Below are 22,323 nucleotides of genomic sequence, written 5' to 3' on the forward strand. Positions count from 1 at the left end.
ATGCAGCTTTGCTAGCTTTTCAGCCTTCTCTGCCCAATTGTGCAGGTGCCATGACAGTGAAATGCCCATCAAATGCATGAATACTACAATGTAGATGCACCCTCAGAGTTCGGTTGGATGGTGGAGGAGACTGTCTGCGGATGGATTAATTTATTTTACTTGTTTATGTAAAATTCTCATGCATAGGGAAAGGCCCTTGAAGACAGATTACTTGAAACAATAATTTCCCCTGCAGGTGTGAGAACTCCAAGATGTGGAAGTTTCTGGGAGTTCTAGTCTTCTGCGGCCTGCTGAGCCCCGCTTTAGGAACAGTTCCAGGGACTAGGGGCGCTATAAACGAGGTCAAAGCATCTGAAGGTAAGAAAGTCCTTGGATTATTTAGGGTGGAAAACAGTCCACTCAAAGAGTATTGTCAATCTTTTCTCTGCCCACCTGTTGCGTGCCGGGAACATTTGGGTTTGGAAATGATGTGGTTGTGTGCCTTGGAGTAGGTTGGATTTATGGCAACCCTAAGGTGACCACTGGGTTTTTCTGGGGCTGAGAATGTGTGCAACACCCACCATCAGGCCTGTAGCGAGGGGGTGGTTTTAGGGGTTCAAACCCTCCCCGAAATGTTTCAGATTTTTTTTAAAAAAACCTGGTTTACTCATGAATTTTAACTGGTTAACCAAATCCCCATGCTAAGTCTATGAGATGCAAAAAATTAAGAGTCCGTCCAGAACTGTAAGCACTATTTCAAGCAAATATTGACAATTTATTCACACTGTCATTACTTGCAGCAAGAGCCTATGTAGTGAAGCAACCAAGTTGGGGGCCAGACTTGGTGGAGGTGGTTGATAGGGGTGGAGCTGCAGGCTATTGAAAGTTGCTCTGCCTCCTGCTGTGCTCTTTGCTTCAGCGTGAGCTATGAGGCAGGTTTCAACTCCACCCACCCACAAAAGTTTCAGCCCTCCCAGAAATTTTCACCCCCCCCCCAAAAAATTGTCAACCCTCCCCGAAATTTTTTTCTGGCTACGGCCCTGCCCACCATCACCCACATTCTGGATTTTACAATGTCCTTCAGCATGCTGAGTGTCTCTACAATGCATTTTGTATTCTGCAGAGCTGAGTTTGCCTTGCAATGTGGTTTAGATTTGGGGCTCACTGAAGTGCTTTTAGCAGCTTATTTCAAACTTTTCCCCCAACTTTGCTTGATGCACTTTGTGACAAAATGGAAATCATGCTTAGCCCATGTTTGGCTGGTCCATGCACCATCTTGCCAGAGAAAAGATGTACCACGCAGATGATTAATAAAGAACAAAGTGTCCAGAGGAGGGCGACTAAAATGATCAAGGGTCTGGAAAACAAGCCTTATGAGGAGCAGCTTAAAGAGCTGGGCATGTTGATCCTGAAGAAGAGAAAGAAAAGAGGAGATATGATAACCATGTATAAATATGTGAGAGGAAGTCACAGGGAGGAGGAGGGAGCAAGCTTGTTTTCTGCTGCCCTGGAGACTAGGACGCGGAACAATTGCTTCAAACTCCAGGAAAGGAGATTCCACCTGAAAATGAAGAAGAACTTCCTGACTGAGAGCCATTCAGCAGTGGAACTCTCTGTGGTAGAGGCTCCTTCTTTGGTGTGACGGTGCAAGTGGTGGTTGCAAGATTTAAGTTGTTGTATCATGCTTAATCCTGCCCTCTCCCCCTGCCTATGTATAGTTGGATTGATTGGTTATTTATAGCTGTCAATCAATGTTGTTTGCACCAGTTATATTGCTGCCTCAGCTCAATTTTTTGACTCCAGGGAGCGCTTTCCTTTTTCATTCCACCATCAGATTTTCTATCAGATGGACATGAAAAAGAGACTTGGCTCTAAAAGCCCCTGATTAAGTTACCTCTCAGCACCAATTCTGAGGTTCTTACCCTTGAGACTTATGCTTCATGTTCAGATCAACCTGGATGATGTTGGGAAGTCTCAAGTGCCTTCAAACCAGTTCTTTAGCACCAGAGGAAGGCTTTGTGTCTTCAAACATAGGCCATTTGGACTGGGGTTGTGGATTACTCTGGCATTCACAGCCATTGAGAAAGAGGGAACTTGGAAAAGCTTCTCAGCTGCAAAACGCCTTGGACCCAAGACAACCAGACTGTAATGTATATTTTCCTTTACCCCTTTGAAACTTCCAACTTATTACCTTAAAGGGATAACTCTTTGTGAACAATAAAATTTGTTCACAAAATGGATATTTTGTGGATATTTTGAGTTATCCACAGTGTTTTGGTCCTTGGGAGTTCCAGTTTCCCTAAAGGAGGGCAAGAAGCAATCCCCTGGGGAAAGATGTCACGCCCATGCCTCTTTCACTAAGAGTTATAGTCCCCAGGCATGACGGCACATTTTGAGGCTTTTAAACAGAGGCTGGATGGCCATCTGTCGGGGGTGGTTTGAATGCAATATTCCTGCTTTTTGGCGGGGGGTTGGACTGGATGGCCCAGAGAAACTGATTGGACGAAAGTGACAAATTATCTGAAACAGAAGAATGAAAATACAATAATATAAGAGGAAGAGAGAATAAGATGGAAAAAAAGAATTAGATACAAGAAAGAAGAGGAAAAACCACCCTGAAGATACCTAGGAAGTCAACAAAGGATAGACACACACATCTTCCCTCCGGATACTCAAATTAATGGGTGCTCAAGCCCCATGATATTCAATCACCCAGTAAAATGTTCTTCCTTATATAAAATGGCAAAATCGTGCTTTGCTTTTTCAAATTTTATTTTTTAGAATGATTTCAAGCCTTGGATGGTTGAAATAACTGATATGTGGAGAGTAATAAATCCCTGGGGAAGGGATTATACCTTCTACTCAGACAGGCACGCAGTTTGGTCCAGGATAGATATGGTCTGGGCAACGAATTCCATTATTACTAAGGTTAAGAAAATTAAGATAATGCCCAGAACCAATTCGGACCACTGCCCTCTAGTTGTAGAACTGCAAGGAGAATGCCGACGGAGACAGTGGAAACTAAATGATTTTCTTTTCAAATCGGACAATGATGTGGAATTTTATGTAGATAGAATAAGAGATTATTTTGTCTTGAATAAAAACAAAGGGACCAGCCCAGAGGTGGTCTGGGATGCTAGTAAAGCATATATGAGAGGCTTACTAATCAAACAAGGTTCGATACGTAACAGGAGAATAAGGGAAGAACAAGAAGCCCTCATAAAGAGAATAGCCGAAAAGGAAGATCTGTTAAAAAAGAAACCGAGCAATAAAAAAATCAAACTAGAAGTAGGGATGCTGAGGAAGCAATTGGAGTCCTATCAGTTGGAGCAAATGGCAAAAAATCTAAAATTTATGAAGGCCAATTACTTCCTCCATGCTAATAAACCCGGGAAGCTGTTAGCAAAAAAAGTTCTGAAAAGAAAGCAACAACAGTATATTTATAAGATTGTGAAGGAAGGGGAAAGCTTCTTTTTAGAGGAACAAATCAGGAACCAGTTTGGGAATTTCTACAGAGAGTTATATAAAAAAGATGAAATCCCAATGGAAGAGGTTACCAAATATCTGGGGGAATGTAAATTGGAAAAAATAACGGATGTACAAAGGGAAACCCTTAACAAGCCGGTTGACGAAAGTGAGATCAGGAAAGCGATTAAAAATCTTCCCAATAATAAGGCCCCCGGCAATGATGGTTTCACTGCAATTTACTACAAAAAGCTCCAGGAAGAACTAATCCCTCATTTGAAGGAAATATTTAATAATATTCTACTGTATGCTAAGATCCCTGAGTCATGGCGAGAGGCAGTGATAACGTTGATCCACAAAGAGGATACGGAGCCAGACAATATGAGAAATTACAGGCCAATATCGCTCCTGAACACTGACTATAAAATCTTCATGAATATTATGGCTAATAGATTGAAGTTGGTTCTTAAGGATATCATTAGAGAAGACCAAACGGGTTTCCTCCCCGGCAGACAAATGAATGAAAACATGAGATTGATACTGGACATCATAGAATATTATGACGCTAATCCGCAAAGGGAACTCGGAATCCTGTTCCTGGACGCGGAGAAAGCGTTTGATTGTGTTAACTGGGGTTTTTTGTCTCAATTAGTGATAGAAAAGGACATGGGGTTTCAGTTTACTAATGTGATTAATGCTATCTACTCTGAACAGAGAGCAAAGATACGGGTTAATGGACAGGAAACAGAAACCATTAAGGTGGAAAAGGGTACCAGGCAGGGGTGCCCGTTATCACCCCTGCTGTTCATATTGACAATGGAAGTACTGCTAGAAAGGATAAGGGAAGATGGGGACTTGAGAGGGGCAAAAATCAGAAAGGACGAATTCAAGCTGAAGGCCTACGCAGATGATTTAGTCTGCATAATAGAAAACCCCCTGGAAATGATAACTAAATGGAAGGATAAAATAGACAAGTATGGCATAGTTGCAGGTCTGAGAGTTAACAAAATTAAGTCAAAAATTCTCACAAAAAATATGGACATATTCAAGAGGGAAGAACTGCAAAAGATCTCACAATACTCGGTCACCAATAGAGTGAAATATTTAGGAGTCCATCTAACGGCAAGTAACTCGCAGTTGGTAAAAAATAATTATGAACCCGTATGGAAGGAGATTGGTAAGAAATTAGTGAGCTGGAAACAATGGAATTTAAGTTTGGCAGGCAGAATAGCGATAGTCAAGTCAAATATACTCCCTAAAATGATTTACTTATTCCAAATGATCCCCGTATTGAGAACAAAATATTGCTTCTCCCAATGGAGAAAGGATATCTTGAAGTTTATTTGGAACGGAAAAAGAGCGAGGATCAAATATAAGATTCTGATAGACAGGAGGGAGAGAGGGGGGCTTAGCTTACCTGACCTGCAGCTATATTATGATGCCTGCGCCTTGACCTGGGTGAAAGACTGGGCTACTCTTAAAAAAAAGAAATTGCTAAATTTGGAGGGCCACGACCTAAGGAGAGGCTGGCATGCCTATCTCTGGCACGGGAAATCTAAGATTGAGAAAAAATTTTCGAACCATTTTGTCAGATCCGCTTTATTAATTAATTTATTTATTTATTTATTTGATGCACTTATTAACCGCCATTCTCAGCTCATTAAGGGCGACTCATGGCGGTGTACAGTACACACAAAAGACAATTACAAAAAGCCAGTTTCAACACATATAGACTATACAACAACTACACTAAAAATCCGCATCGTCTCATAGTGGAATCATAACCAGACTCATATTCCTTGTTCCATTCCAGTTCTCTTACCGTATTGTTTAGCACTTAATTAAATGCCCTCTCGAACAGCCATGTCTTAAGGCTTTTTCGAAAGGACATGAGGGAGGGCGCCTGTCTGATGTGTGCAGGGAGAGTGTTCCACAGCCGGGGCGCCACCACCGAGAAGGCCCTCTCCCTCGTCCCCGCCAGCCGTGCCTGTGAGGCAGGCGGGATCGAGAGAAGGGCCTCCCCAGACGATCTCAAGGTCCTCGTGGGCTCGTAGGCCAAGATGCGGTCCGAAAGGTATTTTGGGCCGGAACCGTTTAGGGCTTTGTAGGCCAAAACCAGCATCTTGAATTGGGTCCGGTAGCAAATCGGCAGCCAGTGGAGCTGGGACAACAAGGGCGTTGTGTGCTCCCTGCCACCCGCTCCAGTTAGTAACATGGCTGCCGCGCGCTGAACCAGCTGAAGCTTCCGGGCCGTTTTCAAGGGCAGCCCCATGTAGAGAGCGTTGCAGTAGTCCAGGCGAGATGTGACAAGAGCGTGTACCACCGTGGCCAAGTCAGACTTCCCGAGATACGGGCGCAGCTGGCGCACGAGCCTAAGCTGTGCAAATGCTCCCCTCGTCACCGCTGAAACCTGGGGGTCCAGGCTCAACGATGAGTCCAGGGTCACACCCAAGCTGCGAACCTGCGCCTTCAAGGGGAGTGCGACCCCGTCCAGCACAGGCTGTAACCCTATACCCCGTTCGGCCTTGCGACTGACCAGGAGTACCTCTGTCTTGTCTGGATTTAATTTCAGTTTGTTCGCCCTCATCCAGACCGTTACAGCGGCCAGGCACCGGTTCAGGACCTCGACAGCCTCCTTAGTAGCAGGTGGGAAGGAGTGACAGAGTTGGACATCATCTGCGTACAGATGACACCTCACCCCGAAACTCCGGATGATCTCACCCAGCGGCTTCATGTAGATATTAAACAGCATGGGGGACAGTATGGAACCCTGTGGCACCCCACAAGTCAAGGGTTGTGGTGCAGAACAGGAGTCCCCCAATAACACCATCTGGGTGCGGCCCTCCAGAAATGACTGGAGCCACTGCAAAGCAATGCCCCCAAGACCCATTTCCGCAAGGCGCCCCAGAAGGATACCGTGGTCGACGGTATCGAAGGCCGCTGAGAGGTCCAGGAGCACCAACAGGGACACACTCCCCCTGTCTAGCTCCCGGCGCAGATCATCCACTAAGGCGACCAAGACCGTCTCGGTACCATGCCCCGGTCTGAAACCAGACTGTGCCGGATCAAGATAATCCGTGTCTCTCAAGAATACCTGGAGTTGTGAGGCCACCACGCTTTCCATGACTTTGCCCAAAAAGGGGAGATTGGAAACAGGCCGAAAGTTGTCCAATTTAGTGGGGTCCAGTGATGGCTTCTTCAACAGCGGCTTTATGATAGCCTGTTTTAGGCTCGCTGGAATCTTGCCTTCCCGAAGGGAGGCATTCACCACCACTGTTACCCACTCAGCCAATCCCCCTCTGGCCTCCCTCAGAAGCCAGGATGGGCAGGGGTCTAGGATGGACGTGGTGGGCCTCATACCTCCAAGTATCTTGTCCACATCCTCGGGTTTCACAAACTGAAAAGAATCCATCAAAATAGGACAAGCAGGTGCTCTTGTTACATTCTCGGAGACTGCATCTAACGCGGCGTCCAGCCCAGAACGGATCAAGGCGACTTTGTCTGCAAAGAACCGAGCAAATGTTCTGGCATGCCTATCTCTGGCACGGGAAATCTAAGATTGAGAAAAAAATTTCGAACCATTTTGTCAGATCCGCTTTATTAAAGGTCTGGGACAGGTATAAGGACAGAATGTACACCAAAACGCCATTGTGGCTTTCACCGTTAGAGGCGGCCCACAAGAGAGAGTTTCCTAAGGATAGATGGCATACGTATAAGGTATTACTAGAGAAGGAGGGAAGCCACTGGAAGTTAAAATCATTGGAAGCGCTGAGGAAGCTGGATGAGAACCTGTCTTGGTTCCAGTACATCCAAATTACTGATTGCTACAAGGAAGATAAGAAACATGATTTTACACAACAGGAATCATTCTGGGATGGAATCCTGAGGAAGGATAGAAAACTGATAAAATCCCTATACCAAAAACTGTTGGAGTGGGAAACAGAGACGGAACTCATTAAGGAAAACATGGTCTCCTGGGCTGTGGACTTGGGACATTCTATTTTGCTAAAGGAATGGGAAATTATCTGGAGGGAAAAAATAAAGTTCGCAAAATCAATGAACATAACAGAAAGCTGGCAAAAAAATTTTTTTCGCTGGCATCTTACCCCCCAAAGATTGGCAAAATTCTATAAAGGAGTTAGCAATGAGTGTTGGAAGTGTGGCACACAAGTGGGCACGTATTATCATGTTTGGTGGCAATGTAAAAAAGTAAAGAGCTTCTGGAGAGAGGTACATTTACAGGTGCAGGGAATTCTGCAAGTAAAATTCGAACTCAAGGCAGAATATTATTTACTGCATTTAATAGATTTTGAGTTAGATAGAAACAAGGAGATGTTGCTATATCATTTGTCAGCCGCAGCTAGAACAGTGTTTGCAAGTAAGTGGAAATCCAAGGAACTCCCAACAATGGAGGCCTGGTGGATAAAAATTGGGGATGACATGGAAATGGACACTCTAGCAAACATTCTGTACGAAACCAGCAAGAAAAGGAAAATAAACTGGCATCCCTTAAAGGAATATCTGAAAAACAGGAAGAATGTTCTGCTTTAAGGTTCGGGAAGATGGTCAGAAAAATAAATAAGTAAATGAAATAGTCTTACAAGTTACATGACCCCGTGGAATGTTGGGAAGTCAATATGTTTTGTTGATTGTTTTGTTGATAGTTGTAGTTTGTGTAAGGCCCCAATGTGATGTTTGTTGTTACTTCTTACCCAGTGTTAAGCCCTCCCCCCCTTATCCCGCTCCCCATATTCCCTCCCCCACTTTCCCCGATCTAGCTGTACTGCACAGGAGAGATAGTTGTTTAGGTATATATGTATCAGAATGCAAGTGTAAGTGTGTAACTCGGTTCTTTTTTTTCCTTTGTTTGTTTTTTTTCTTTTTTGAATGATGTAATTGTTTATAAAAAAATCAATAAAGATGATTATTAAAAAAAAAGAAATAACTGACATAGGAAATGGAATGACTAGATGATGGTGTGCTGTCGCACGCTGGGCCTGTGCACATGACTGTAGACAGGACATAAATTCTCTGTGCCCAACGGGACGCCGGGTCTGCCTCAGATTAAAGGCCCTTAGATTCCCCCAAACAGAGTCTTTGGAATGCTTAAAGTAAATCCAACAAAGTTCTTTATTGAAGAAAACAAACAGGTACTTTCAAGCTTTCTTAACAGTCTATTGGCTCTTGCAATCTTGTTCACTGGGAACAGGCACTATCTTCATAACTATAACTAACTAATGAGGAAATCCTTAACTTCTAATCTGGGCAGTCTGTACTTGCCTCTGTTGGCGTGGAGCCCCTGCACCCGGTACCAACTGCGTCTGGCTTCCGCGAGAGACCCTTACCAGGCAGAGCTTTGTAGACTTTCAGGGAAAAAGTTCAGGTTGCTGTGATGGCTGGCTGAAGTCCCTCAGCCAAGCTGTGGGGCCTTTTCTCCCCGGCCAAGCTGTAGGCTGTAGGCTGAATATCTCCCCGGCCAAGCCGTAGAAGACAAAGCTTTCTACAGGAGCTCTTCGTTATATGTCCTGTGCAAAAGGATTCTCTATGAGAACTGACTCAGAAAGGCTCCTATTCCCTCCAAAAACCCAAAAAGAGGGCGGGACCAGGGAACCTAACTATAATTGACAGGTGGCTTGCCCTATGATTGCACACTATAACAGGAAGCCACCCTGTTGCAAAATCCCAAGCCTGGGATTGCAAACAAACATTAAATGCAAAGCAAACAGAATGGAAGCTCCTGATACAGCTGTACCAGCAAAGATGGAATTGGACAATGTTTTAACAAGGAGACACTAATGATGTTGGTTTTATTGTTTCTGCTGTGGTTTTATATTGTTTTTAATGTTTTAATTTGTACTTGTAAACCGCCTTGAGTTGCCAACTGAAGCGACGCTAAAGAAAAGAGCCAGGTATCCAGGTGTGGAGGTGATCTCTATAAAGGCTCGTATATGTCACCACTAATATATCTTGACAGGGGGGCAAACAGATCCCACCAACTGTTCCAGCAATATAAAGAATTCACTGGCACCAATATAAATGTGATGAGGGGATGTTTCTCTAATTAGCTTCCGCTGCCACCATATACTGAAATGCACAGGAACACCCTAGCTGTTTAAATATTAAAAAGGCTTTTGAGAGGACCACCAAGCACTGTGCTTTATTATTTGCTTCTCCAAAGGAAAACAATTGAGATTGTTTGAGAAAGGGACTATATCCACGAATGGCACACTTGACTTTTTGAGTTTTAAAATAAACAAATAAAATAAATAAATAAAATAAAATAAATAAATAAACTTTTTGAGTTTTAAAATAAACAAGGAAAGTTTATTGATGAAAATACAGAAAGAAGTAAATGCTGTTTAGAATCTTGGCGGTTACAGAGAAATTCTGGTTTGTCTTGCAAGCGTAATGGTTACATGTAAATGGTTCCTTCTTTGTTACAACACCGAGATTTTTCTTCTCTTTAAACCAAGTACTCTTGACAGGAACTGAAACTCTATCAAGATACTACTGTAGCTTAGCTACCCTAAACTGTGGCCTAGCTAACTACAAATCCAGCTATCTCTCCCTGATAGCTGTTCCCAGTTTGCTACAGCTTACTTCGCTGGCAAACCTCAGGCAAACTGCCTATTCTTAACTAATCTTAAACACGAACTTCTGAACTACCTTCCTACTCTAATCTCTAACAACAACAGACTGACACAAAAAGCCCTCTTTCTTTCCCTCCAAACCTTGCTAAACTCCGCCCCCTTTTCTGAGCCAATCTTGGCTGTTCTAATGCTAACTCAGGCCTAGGACACTCCCCCTCTCCAAAATGGTGTTTTCCCTGAACTAAAATGGCTCCTGCTGCCCTCTGCCAGGCCTACTAAAGCTGCAACTAACTGGCCTGCTGTTCCTAGGCCCTGCCATCCAGACTGGAAAGGTAAGGGATCTTTACAATCTCATCTTTATTTTCCAGCATTCGTATTTATAACCTCCGATCTAACGGAGCAAGGCTACATGGCATAGCAAGTGGGTTACGTAATTGAGCTGGCGATTGGCTAACTCCTCATGCTAGCAAAGCCTAACTGTCCTCGTGCGCAATGCCCTATAAGGCCTGCAGGAACTTGTGCAAAGCGGAGACAGGAACTTGTGTGTATGCAGCAGAGCGTGGTGTGCCAGCGCCCTATGGCAACAACAGCGCTCCCTCAGCCAACAGTCTGAGAAAGGCGGTATACAAATACAGTAAATACAGTAAATACTGCTACTAAGGAGGCTGTCGAGGTCCTGAACCGGTGCTTGGCCGCTGTGACGGTCTGGATGGGGGCGAACAAATTGAAATTGAATCCAGACAAGACAGAGGTACTGGTTAGTCGTAAGGCCGAACAGGGTATAGGGTTACAGCCTGTGTTAGACGGGGTCGCACTCCCCCTGAAGACGCAGGTTCGCAGTTTGGGTGTGATCCTGGACTCATCGCTGAGCCTGGAACCCCAGGTTTCGGTGGTGACCAGGGGAGCATTTGCACAGTTAAAACTTGTGCGCCAACTGCGACCGTACCTTGGGAAGTCTGACTTGGCCACGGTAGTCCACGCTCTGGTTACATCCCGTCTTGACTACTGCAATGCTCTCTACGTGGGGTTGCCTTTGAAGACAGCCCGGAAGCTCCAATTAGTCCAACGGGCGGCAGCCATGATACTAACTGGAGCGGGGCGCAGGGAGCATACAACTCCTCTGTTGCACCAGCTCCACTGGCTGCCGATCTGCTACCGGGCTCAATTCAAAGTGCTGGTGTTGGCCTTTAAAGCCCTAAACGGTTCTGGCCCAACTTATCTATCCGAACGTATCTCAGCCTATCAGCCCACCAGGACCCTAAGATCTTCTGGGGAGTCCCTGCTCTCTATCCCGCCAGCTTCACAAGTGCGGCTGGCGGGAACGAGAGACAGGGCCTTTTCTGTGGTGGCCCCTCGGCTTTGGAACACCCTCCCCATAGAGGTACGATCAGCTTCTTCGCTGATGGTGTTTCAGAAGAGATTGAAGACATGGATGTTCAAACAAGCATTCGGTTAATCCGTTGCAACGAATTTTGATGACTAAAGGATTGGTAATCATGGACGACGAATTTTGGATTGCGATTCCAGTTACGAGATGCTTAGGATTATTATTGGTGGCCCAATAATTTGTATTGTATATGTGTTTTATGCTTTTAAATTGAATACTGTTTTTTAAGTGTTGTAAACCGCAATGAGTCGCCGACTTAGGCTGAGATATTAGCGGTATACAAGCGTATAAATAATAATAATAATAATAATAATAATAATAATAATGAATAAGTAAATAAACAAACAAACAAATAAATGTTTGAATCCATGGATACAGAGGGGTATCTGTACTATTTATTTATTTATTTGAGAAATGTATATCCCACCTTTCTCTGAGCACAGACCCAAGGCAGTTACAACAGAATCAAAACATACAATACAAAAATGAAACAACCCATTAAAAACATAAACGTTTGAAACAGCAAACAATTGAAACTATGTGAAAATTAAAACCTTATGTCTCCTTCGCGTGGTCTCAAATATATTGTTTATGATTCAGCCATTACAGATATTTTGAACAAAAATGGTCTCCTGGAGAATCACTTTAAAAGCCTTGGGCTTTCTGACATCCGTCTTGGAGGATTGCTCGGTTTAGTTGGCAGTATTTTTGGGTAAGTAGAAACAGATTTGCAAAGTGGATTGCTGGTACTTGGTGTCTTTGAAGACCGCTCTTGTATGCTAGTGATGCCTGGTTTTAGGATTAGGTAAAATATTGTGGGCCATGGTGCAATGAAGTCAGGGACTAGGTTTTGGGAATAAGGAAAATGTCTTCAGCAGTGATGCAATGCAGTTGCAGTCGTGCATGCTCTCCCTCCCCTACACATGCGCACCATGCTGCCATGCAGCAAGCACACCTGCTCTTCCCTTCCCACTTGGAGTCTCAGAAATAGCCTTTCTCTCGGCCGAGAGGCTGGCCAATCGCAGTGGTGGAGGGCTTTTGGTGGGAGGATTCGCCATCTGTTTCTGTCGCACAACAGGGTTGGAAACACACCTTTGAACCCACAAACACTCCAAAGTTCAATGGATTGCCGAAGACTTTCATGGCCGGAATCACTGGGTTGTTGTAGGTTTTTTCGGGCTATATGGCCATGGTCTAGAGGCATTCTCTCCTGACGTTTCGCCTGCATCTGTGGCAAGCATCCTCAGAGGTAGTGAGGTCTGTTGGAACTAGGAAAAAGGGTTTATATATCTGTGGAATGACCAGGGTGGGACAAAGGACTCTTGTCTGCTGGAGCTAGGCATGAATGTTTCAACTGACCATCTTGATTAGCATATAATGGCCTGACAGTGCCTGGAGCAATCTTTTGTTGAGAGGTGATGATTAGATGTCATTACATTTTTATTTATATAGACGTATTCCATACTGAGTGGTGTCAGAAAACATGGGTGGCGAATTGGGGAGCAGGCAGACTGGGAAAACAATATTTGTACTTTGGTTGTTGACTTTTGTATAGGGTATGCTGTTTTCACACAGCACAATAAAATGTATACCACAAAATGTATACCATGTGAAATTGCACATCAGGAGAGAACACTGGATGTCTGCACAGTAATTTGCATTTTGGATAGCCCACTTGCCCATGTGATGCAATTTATATTACACCATGCTGATACGCATTAAGGGCTTCATGTTGGATTTCCCCCCAACCTTGCTAGTGTTGCATTACTAGGTTTAAAACACATTGCAGTAAACTTCCACAGCATGCATAATCTAACCACTGTGTACTGGAGATAGCTTGAAGCTGTTTAAAAAAGACTACTTACTTACTTAGGCGATCCCTCATTGTCCGAGTAGGATAATCCTCCAGGGTGGGCACATAGGTGACTATGGAGCCCTATTCTTAATCTGTATCATCTCCCACAGTGAGGGCATCAGTTTCCAGGTGGAAGGAGATCCCGATCGGGGTTGGCTTGATGTGCTTTCCTCTTGGCACGTTTCTCTCTTTTGCCCTCTATTCGTGCCTCTTCAAATTCTGCAGCACTGGTGGTCACAGCTGACCTCCAGCTGGAGCGCTCAAGGGCCAGGGCTTCCCAGTTCTCAGTGTCTATGTCAGAGTTTTTAAGGTTGGCTTCGAGCCCATCTTTCAGTCACTTTTCCTGTCCTCCAACATTCAGTTTCCCATTCTTGAGTTCGGAGTAGAGCAACTGCTTTGGGAGACGGTGGTCAGGTATCCGGACAACGTAGCCGGTCCAGCAGAGGTGATTTATTTATCATGTCAAGCAACCAGACAATTGTATTACATTTCTAACAGAACAAAACAAACAAACAGACAAAACACAGAATTTGCAAGCTTGGTAGTTGATTAAATGTCTTTTGACCAGTCTCTGGCCCCTTGGAGTGCCTCTGGTGTTGCCGCAAGAAGGTCCTCCGTTGTGCATGTGGCAAGGCTCAGGTTGCATTGCAGCAGGTGGTCAGTGGTTTGCTCTTCTCTGCACTCGCATGTCGTGGATTCCACTTTGTAGCCCCATTTCTTGAGGTTGGCTCTGCATCTCGTGGTGCCAGAGCGCAGTCTGTTCAGCGCCTTCCAAGTCGCCCAGTCTTCTATGTGCCCAGGGGGGAGTCTCTCATTGGGTATCAGCCATTGGTTGAGGTTCTGGGTTTGAGCCTGCCACTTTTGGACTCTCGCTTGCTGAGGTGTTCCAGCGAGCGTCTCTGTAGATCTTAGAAAACTATGTCTTTATTTAAGTCGTTGACGTGCTGGCTGATACCCAAACAGGGATTTATTTATTTATTTATTTATTTATTTATTTGGTATGCTTGTATACCGCTAATATCTCAGCCTATGCGGCGACTCATTGCGGTTTACAACATGTTAAAATATACAATGTTAAAATATACAATTCACTTAAGCATATAAAATTAAAATTAAGAATACATACAAAAAACATACGCAGCATTGGGCCACCAATACAGATCGGGACATCTCATAGTTAAAATCGTCATCCAATTCGTTGTCTTGATTGCTAATCCATGGTCAGATAAAACATCACGACGAAGGTCAATTGAAGACTTGCTCAAACATCCAGGTTTTTAGTTTTTTCCTAAATGCCATTAGCAAAGTGGCTGACCTTAATTCAGTAGGGAGGGCATTCCAAAGCCGGGGGGCCACCACAGAAAAGGCCCTATCTCTCGTTCCCACGAGCCGCACCTGTGAAGCAGGTGGGATAGAGAGAAGGGCTTCTCCTGAAGATCTAAGGGTCCTGGTGGGCTGATAGGCCGAGATACGTTCGGATAGGTATGTAGGGCCAGAACCGTTTAGGGCTTTAAAGGTCAAAACCAGCACTTTGAATTGGGCTCGGTAGCTAATCGGTAGCCAGTGAAGCTGGTACAGCAGAGGAGTTGTGTGCTCCCTGCGCCCAGCCCCTGTTAATACCATGGCTGCCGCCCGTTGGACTAGTTGGAGCTTCCGGGCCGTCTTCAAAGGCAACCCCACGTAGAGAGCGTTGCAGTAATCAAGACGGGATGTAACCAGAGCGTGGACTACCGTGGCCAAGTCAGACTTCCCAAGGTACGGTCGCAGTTGGCGCACGAGTCTTAACTGTGCGAATGCTCCCCTGGTCACCGCCGAAACCTGGGGCTCCAGGCTCAGCGATGAGTCCAGGATCACACCCAAACTGCGAACCTGTGTCTTCAGGGGGAGTGCGACCCCGTCTAACACAGGCTGTAACCCTATACCCTGTTCGGCCTTGCGACTGACCAGGAGCACCTCTGTCTTGTCTGGATTCAATTTCAATTTGTTCGCCCCCATCCAGACCGTCACAGCGGCTAAGCACCGGTTCAGGACTTCGACAGCCTCCTTAGTAGCAGGTGGAAAGGAGTGACAGAGTTGGACATCATCTGCGTACAGATGACACCGCACCCCGAAACTCCGGATGATCTCACCCAGCGGCTTCATGTAGATGTTAAACAACATGGGGGACAGTATTGAACCCTGAGGAACCCCACAAGACAAAGGTTGTGGGGTAGAGCAGGAGTCCCCCAGTGACACCTTCTGAGACCGACCCTCGAGGAATGACCGGAGCCACTGCAGAGCAGTACCTCCGAGACCCATTCCCGCGAGGCGTCCCAGAAGGATACCGTGGTCGACGGTATCGAAGGCCGCTGAGAGGTCGAGTAGCACCAACAGGGACACACTCCCCCTGTCGAGCTCCCGACGGAGATCATCCACTAAGGCGACCAAGGCTGTCTCGGTACCATGTCCCGGCCTAAAGCCAGACTGTGCCGGATCTAGATAATCCGTGTCTACCAAGAATGCCTGGAGTTGTGAGGCCACCACACGTTCCATGACTTTGCCCAAAAAGGGAAGATTGGAAACAGGCCGATAGTTTACCAATTGAGTGGGGTCCAGTGATGGCTTCTTCAACAGCGGTTTTATCACAGCTTGCTTTAAGCTGGCTGGAAAAATGCCTTCCCGAAGGGAGGCATTAACCACCACCTTAACCCACTCGGCCAATCCCCCTCTGGCCTCCTTTAGAAGCCAGGATGGGCAGGGGTCTAGGATGCATGTGGTAGCTCTCATTCCTCCAAGCACCTTGTCCACATCCTCAGTTTGAACCAATTGAAATGAATCCATCAAAATCGGACAAGCAGATGCTCGTGTTACATCCTCAGAGACTGCCGTTAATGCGGCGTCCAGTCCAGAGCGGATCAAAGCGACTTTGTCTGCGAAGAACCGAGCAAAAGCTTCACAGCGAGCAGCCGAGTCATCAGGGCACCCATCCTGAGTGGTGGGTTTCAAAAGGCCTCTGACAACTCGGAACAGTTCAGCCGGACGGTTCTTTGCAGACGCAATAGTGGCCGCGAAGAAAGTTTTCTTAGCGGCTCTTATTGCCGCGGCATATGACCTTAAAAAGGCCACAAACCGTGTTCGGTTTGACTCGCTCGGATCCGAACGCCACACGCTCTCTAGTTCCCTCTTCTTTCGCTTCAACACCGCCAGCTCCTCAGTAAACCAAGGGGCCGGTTTAGATCGGCTACTTGAGAGGGGACGTTCTGGAGCGATCGTGTCTATTGCCCTGGTCATCTCCCCATTCCAGAGAGCGACCAGGGTATCAACAGGATCACCAACCGCGGTGGCGGGAAAATCCCCAAGAGCCGTCAGGAATCCTTCCGGATCCATAAGCCTCCTGGGGCGTACCAATTTAATAGGTCCTCCACCTCTGCGGAGGTTAGGGGGTGCAGTAAGTCTAAAGCTGACCAGGAAGTGGTCGGTCCATGGCAACGGAGAGATGGATAACTCCTCGACACCGCCACCTTCCTCCCATCCCTGACAGAAAACCAAGTCCAATGTATGTCCAGCACTGTGGGTGGGGCCAGATACTTGTTGGGACAGACCCATGGTCGCCATGGTAGACATGAAGTCCTGAGCCGCTCCCGTTAGGGCAGCCTCAGCATGGACATTGAAGTCCCCCAGCACAAGCAGCCGCTGGGACTCCAATGCCAGGTCCGAGACTACCCCCGCTAGCTCAGGTAGGGAGACTGTAGTGCAGCGAGGTGGACGGTACACTAACAGAATCCCTAATCTGTCCCGGTCACCCACCCTCAGGTGGACGCATTCAAAATTTGTTGACTGCGGGATGGGGGTCCTGGTCAGAGGAATAGAATCTCTATAGACAACTGCAACCCCGCCTCCCCGCCCTCCGGATCTCGGTTGATGCTGCACAGAGAACCCGGGTGGACAAAGCTGGGTCAGATTTACACCTCCAGCTTCGTCCAGCCAGGTCTCCGTGATGCACGCCAGATCTGCCCGCTCATCCAAGATTAAATCCTGGATGACAGTTGTTTTGCCGTTGACAGATCTGGCGTTCAACAGCACCACTTTCAATCCCGAGGGACCGCCATCCTGGTTACACCTACTTACCGTATCAGGAGACTGATTTGGGATTACTAAAGTTGTTCCACGTTCCCTAGGCCGAATTAAAGGTCTCCTTTTCCCGTATCTCCCCTTCCCCACCACGACTTCTATGGGGGCTCCTCGGTTAACGGAAGCCTCTCCCTCCTCCATGACGCTTTTGGTGCTTATATTAATAAACCAGGGATCGTTATGGCTTACATAACATGTTATAATTGCATTTTGCCATAGCTTATCCTTCCAAGTGTTCTTCAGTCCCGTTAAGGGATGAGCTGGAGATGTCTCTGCCTTGGTCCTTTCACTATTGGCTGCTACTTCCCGGCGGATGTAAGGTGGCGCAATGCCGGCTAAACAGTGTAGTTTCTCCAGTGGTGTGGGGCGCAGACACCAGAGGACCATCGCTTCAATGCTGGTGGTCTTTGCTTCTTCCAGCATGCTGACATTTGTCCGCTTGTTTTCCCGAGATTTGCAGGATTTTCCAGAGGCAGCACTGATGGAATCATTCTGTGTACTGTGTTCTGTGTACTGGAGATAGCTGTTTAAAGCTGTTTTAAAAAGACAGTGTAGATGGTATCACTTCCTTTGGCCACAAAATAACATTCTGCTGTTGAAATTGTCCAAGTGCATCCCTTTTCTCACTGATTTCAACCTCTTTCTTCAGGTTCAAAGGTGATAACATTGTCCTCAATAGTGTTGCGATACTCTTCCTTGATGGGAAAGTAGAAGAGCATTTCTCTATTCATCTGGGCGCCACCAGCAACGTGTGAGTATTGTGAACCATATTTGCCACCGGGCACAATTCAAAGTGCTGGCGTTGGCCTATAAAGCCCTAAACGGTTTTGGCCCAAGATACCTATCCGAACGCATCTCCGCCTATGAATCCACCAGGACTCTAAGATCTTCTGGGGAGGCCCTGCTCTCGATCCCGCCTGCAACTCAGGTGTGGTTGGCGGGGACGAGGGACAGGGCCTTCTCGGTGGTGGCCCCTCGGCTGTGGAACGCCCTATCCACAGACATCAGATCAGCCCCCTCATTAATGGCATTTCGGAAGAAAGTGAAAACCTGGTTATTTGAACAGGCGTTTGAATAGGCAGTGCAATGAATTACAATGAATGACTTAGATGAAGGGCTAGAAGGCAGGATCATCAAGTTTGCAGACGACACCAAATTGGGAGGGATAGCCAATACTCCAGAGGACAGGAGCAGAATTCAAAACTATCTTGACAGATTAGAGAGATGAGCCAAAACTAACAAAATGAAGTTCAATAGGGACAAATGCAAGATACTCCACTTAGGCAGAAAAAACGAAATGCAAAGATACAGAATGGGGGACAATGAGGCCTGGCTCGAGAGCAGTACGTGTGAAAAAGATTTTGGAGTCCTCGTGGACAACAAGTTAAACATGAGCCAACAATGTGATGTGGCGGCAAAAAAAGCCAATGGGATTTTGGCCTGCATCAAGAGGAGCATAGTGTCTAGATCTAAGGAAGTCATGCTACCCATGCTCTATTCTGCTTTGGTTAGACCACATCTGGAATATTGTGTCCAATTCTGGGCACCACAATTCAAGAGAGATATTGACAAGCTGGAATGTGTCCAGAGGAGGGCGACTAAAATGATCAAGGGTCTGGAGAACAAGCCCTATGAGGAGCGGCTTAGGGAACTGGGCATGTTTAGCCTGAAGAAGAGAAGGCTGAGAGGAGATATGATAGCCATGTATAAATATGTGAGAGGAAGCCAAAGGGAGGAGGAGGGAGCAAGCTTGTTTTCTGCTTCCCTGGAGACTAGGACGCGGAACAATGGCTTCAAACTACAAGAGAGGAGATTCCATCTGAACATGAGGAAGAACTTCCTGACTGTGAGAGCCGTTCAGCAGTGGAACTCTCTGCCCCGGAGTGTGGTGGAGGCTCCTTCTTTGGAAGCTTTTAAGCAGAGGCTGGATGGCCATCTGTCAGGGGTGCTTTGAATGCAATATTCCTGCTTCTTGGCAGAATGGGGTTGGACTGGATGGCCCATGAGGTCTCTTCCAACTCTTTGATTCTATGATTCTTAGGAATCGGAACAACGGATGACGAACTTGGATTACGATTTTAGTTATGAGACGCTAGTGAACTGGTTATTTATGTTATTGATGGTTATTGATGTTATTTGCTTAGTGTGTTAGTGTGTTAATTGTCTTTTAAATGGCTGTATGGTGTTGCATTGAATTTTTGCCGCTTCTTATTGTTAACCGCTCTGAGTTGCCTAATTGGCTGAGAAGAGCGGTATACAAATAAAGTAAATAAATAAATAAATGAACCAGTTTTTCTGGTTGCAAAACAAACAAACAAACAAAAAACAGATTTTGCCACTGAAAGAGGAAATAAGTCTGGGCCTTTAAGGTATTTTACAAGTTTTTTTTATAATATTGCATGCCAACAGCAGTGCCAGATGGTACAGGAATATTAACAAATTATCTCTAAATTCTTAACGCTGTGTTATAAGTGTCACATTGTAATGGAGTGTGTTCTTATGTTTGTATTTTTTAGAATCTTCCCACTTTCCAGTTTGATCACTACTTCAATTGATCTGTGTGTTAAATTTGTAGTAGGATTAACAAACTTTTCTGAAGGACAATTCGATGTTATAATTCATTCTTGTGGCATCACACTTGAAGCCATTGATATCAAGCTCTTGGGTGGGTGAGTATGAGTTTTTTCCCCCTGCAAGTATTCCTATTCCAATTTCCTATCACCAAATTGTCAATATCTGCTGGATAATGGAGGAAGTCAGGGAGTTTCAGAAAAACACCTATTTCTTTATGTCGATTCGGTGATAAAAACTTGGATGGATTGCAGCCATAAAGTAATTAGCTTTATTTACATTATTTACACAAAGCTCAATGCCGCACGGAGCAAGCCTGTCTGCTCTGGCAAAAGCATCACGGCAAGATGGCGATTACAGTCTTCTCCTTATCAGTAAAGACACATCTGTCAAATGCCATACTGATGACTGACGTCCGGTCTCATCAGAAGAAGTAGGAAATCATTTTCACATCTGTCCTTCTAGGACAAACCCATCTTCGCTTGGACAAAATGGATTTCAATCTAAGTCTTATAAACCTTTGATATCTCAAGACTAACTGTCTTGATAATAATAATAATAATTATAAAAATAATAATTATAAAAAAAATAATAACTGTCCAACTAGTGAGCAGGCATATGTCATCTTGCAGATGAAGCTTTATGACCAGGGTTGCCATTATTTCCACCTTTACATATCCCATTCACCACCACACCCCAGATTCCACCCTCATTACTATGCAATACTTAAATCCTTCCATTTTCTGTGTTGTGCTGCATCAGTTCATCAACAGAAATGCACTGAAATCAATGAAAGCTCGTGCTAAAACAAACCAGTTAGTCCTTGTTGTGGCTGAGCTGTTTTCTGATGATGAGGATGATGGGATTCAGATTCCTGCTGGGATTCAGCTTCCTGGCTCTTTGTCTGTGCCTCAGATCTTTGGGCCTGCTTCTGAGGCTCCCACAGACAGTGCAGTGTCAACACAGCCGTTCCCAGCAGAAAGTAATTTTAACGAAGGAGATAGCAAGCAGGTGCCTTCCCACGATGATACCGAAAGTGTAGATAGTGACTTGACCCGGCAAGCTCGTCTTGATCTGCGGGTCAGGCGGAGTTCTCATCTGGCCAGCAGACGAGAAGCCAGCTTAGTGGAAGGTCATCGCAATGCTTTTATGATGATGAGAGCCTAATGTTTTCATGTTAGAAAGGTATTTAGGCTTCTTGCAAACCCTGAGAAAGTGTCACTTCAACCTAGCTTATTAACCTGAAAGCTTCATGGAATAACCTTAGCCTGGAAAGCAGTACGCTTGGGATTTCTTGCATTGTGATTCTTGGGGCAATTGTTTCATTGCTTGTACCTGGGACTCCGGTTTGAACTTTGCCAATAGGTTTGTGTCTCCTGCTTTTACCTGAAGATCTTTGGAACTATATTCTGCATTAAACCTTAATCTTTGGAACTTTGCAATGCTTATTCTTTATTTTGACTTGGAGTTTTTCCTCAATAAACTATAAAACGACAGCTCTTGTGTGGTGGTGTTTGGAAGCAAGGTGGAGCTTACTCTGAGTTGTAACAGTCCTGGAGGTGCTGTAGATGCCTTTCAAGCTGAAATAGACTGAAATAACTCTCACTTTGAAAAATTATTGAAACTATATCTCATTAAAAAGGCCTATGGGATAAATGTGTTATTTCAGCTGTCAACAAGTCATCTTTGGAAAAAAAAAAACCTTGGCTACTTCTATTTGACTATACAATAGAGGTTTTCCCTTGACCTGTGAATGCTACAGTTCTCATGATTATTGTTTTATTTTGCAGTTTGCTTACGTTATCAGTGATATCAACAATCCAGCAATCTCTTACGGAAGATTTACAACAACTAGTAAGGTGCCTTTTTATTAGTAAGGGATGGTATAAAGGATCACGGGGGTTATATATACTATTATAAATCACGCCGCTACCATCACTGTAAAGAATTATGGGCTGCCTTATTATGAATCTCACCACTTGCTACCAGTATAACGTAACAAGGTAACCCCCCTTTCTATGATCTATATTGTGGTAACGATTTGATGTTAGAGGTGTGTGCTGGTAGAGTGAACACTGCTTCAGTCTTCTTTTGGTTAATTGCTGCCACCACCCAAGCTGCCTTAGGATTTTAAAATGAGTTTCTGAGGTAACCTTTTCCCTTCCCTGCCAACACAGCTCTCCCTTAGCTCCCCAAAATGACTGTGATATTAGGATGTCAAACTGACTAGAATTATCCCTCAGGAATGAGTAACGATAGAGGCTTCTTCAAAAATTGAATAGAGAAAAGTTTTATTTATAAGAACAAACAAACTACTGACTTCTTCTTTTAAGAGGCACACACGCTTGACTTGTTAATGTAGTACA

At 45.2% G+C, this 22,323-nt stretch overlaps 1 protein-coding gene across 1 annotated transcript in view; it reads left to right on the top strand.

The window, feature by feature from the left end:
* Nucleotides 1–251: 251 nt before the first annotated feature.
* LOC137096866 (BPI fold-containing family B member 3-like) overlaps nucleotides 252–22,323 on the top strand; it is a 73,716-nt gene continuing 51,644 nt past the window's right edge. The window contains exons 1-5 of the mRNA XM_067467119.1: nucleotides 252–357; nucleotides 12,022–12,133; nucleotides 18,036–18,137; nucleotides 19,903–20,055; nucleotides 21,748–21,811. Of these exons, the coding sequence (XP_067323220.1) occupies nucleotides 252–357; nucleotides 12,022–12,133; nucleotides 18,036–18,137; nucleotides 19,903–20,055; nucleotides 21,748–21,811 (537 nt within the window). The remainder of the gene's footprint in view (nucleotides 358–12,021; nucleotides 12,134–18,035; nucleotides 18,138–19,902; nucleotides 20,056–21,747; nucleotides 21,812–22,323) is intronic.

The sequence above is a fragment of the Anolis sagrei genome, chromosome 4, assembly GCF_037176765.1.
Source record: "Anolis sagrei isolate rAnoSag1 chromosome 4, rAnoSag1.mat, whole genome shotgun sequence".
In the NCBI taxonomy this organism is placed as follows: domain Eukaryota; kingdom Metazoa; phylum Chordata; class Lepidosauria; order Squamata; family Dactyloidae; genus Anolis; species Anolis sagrei.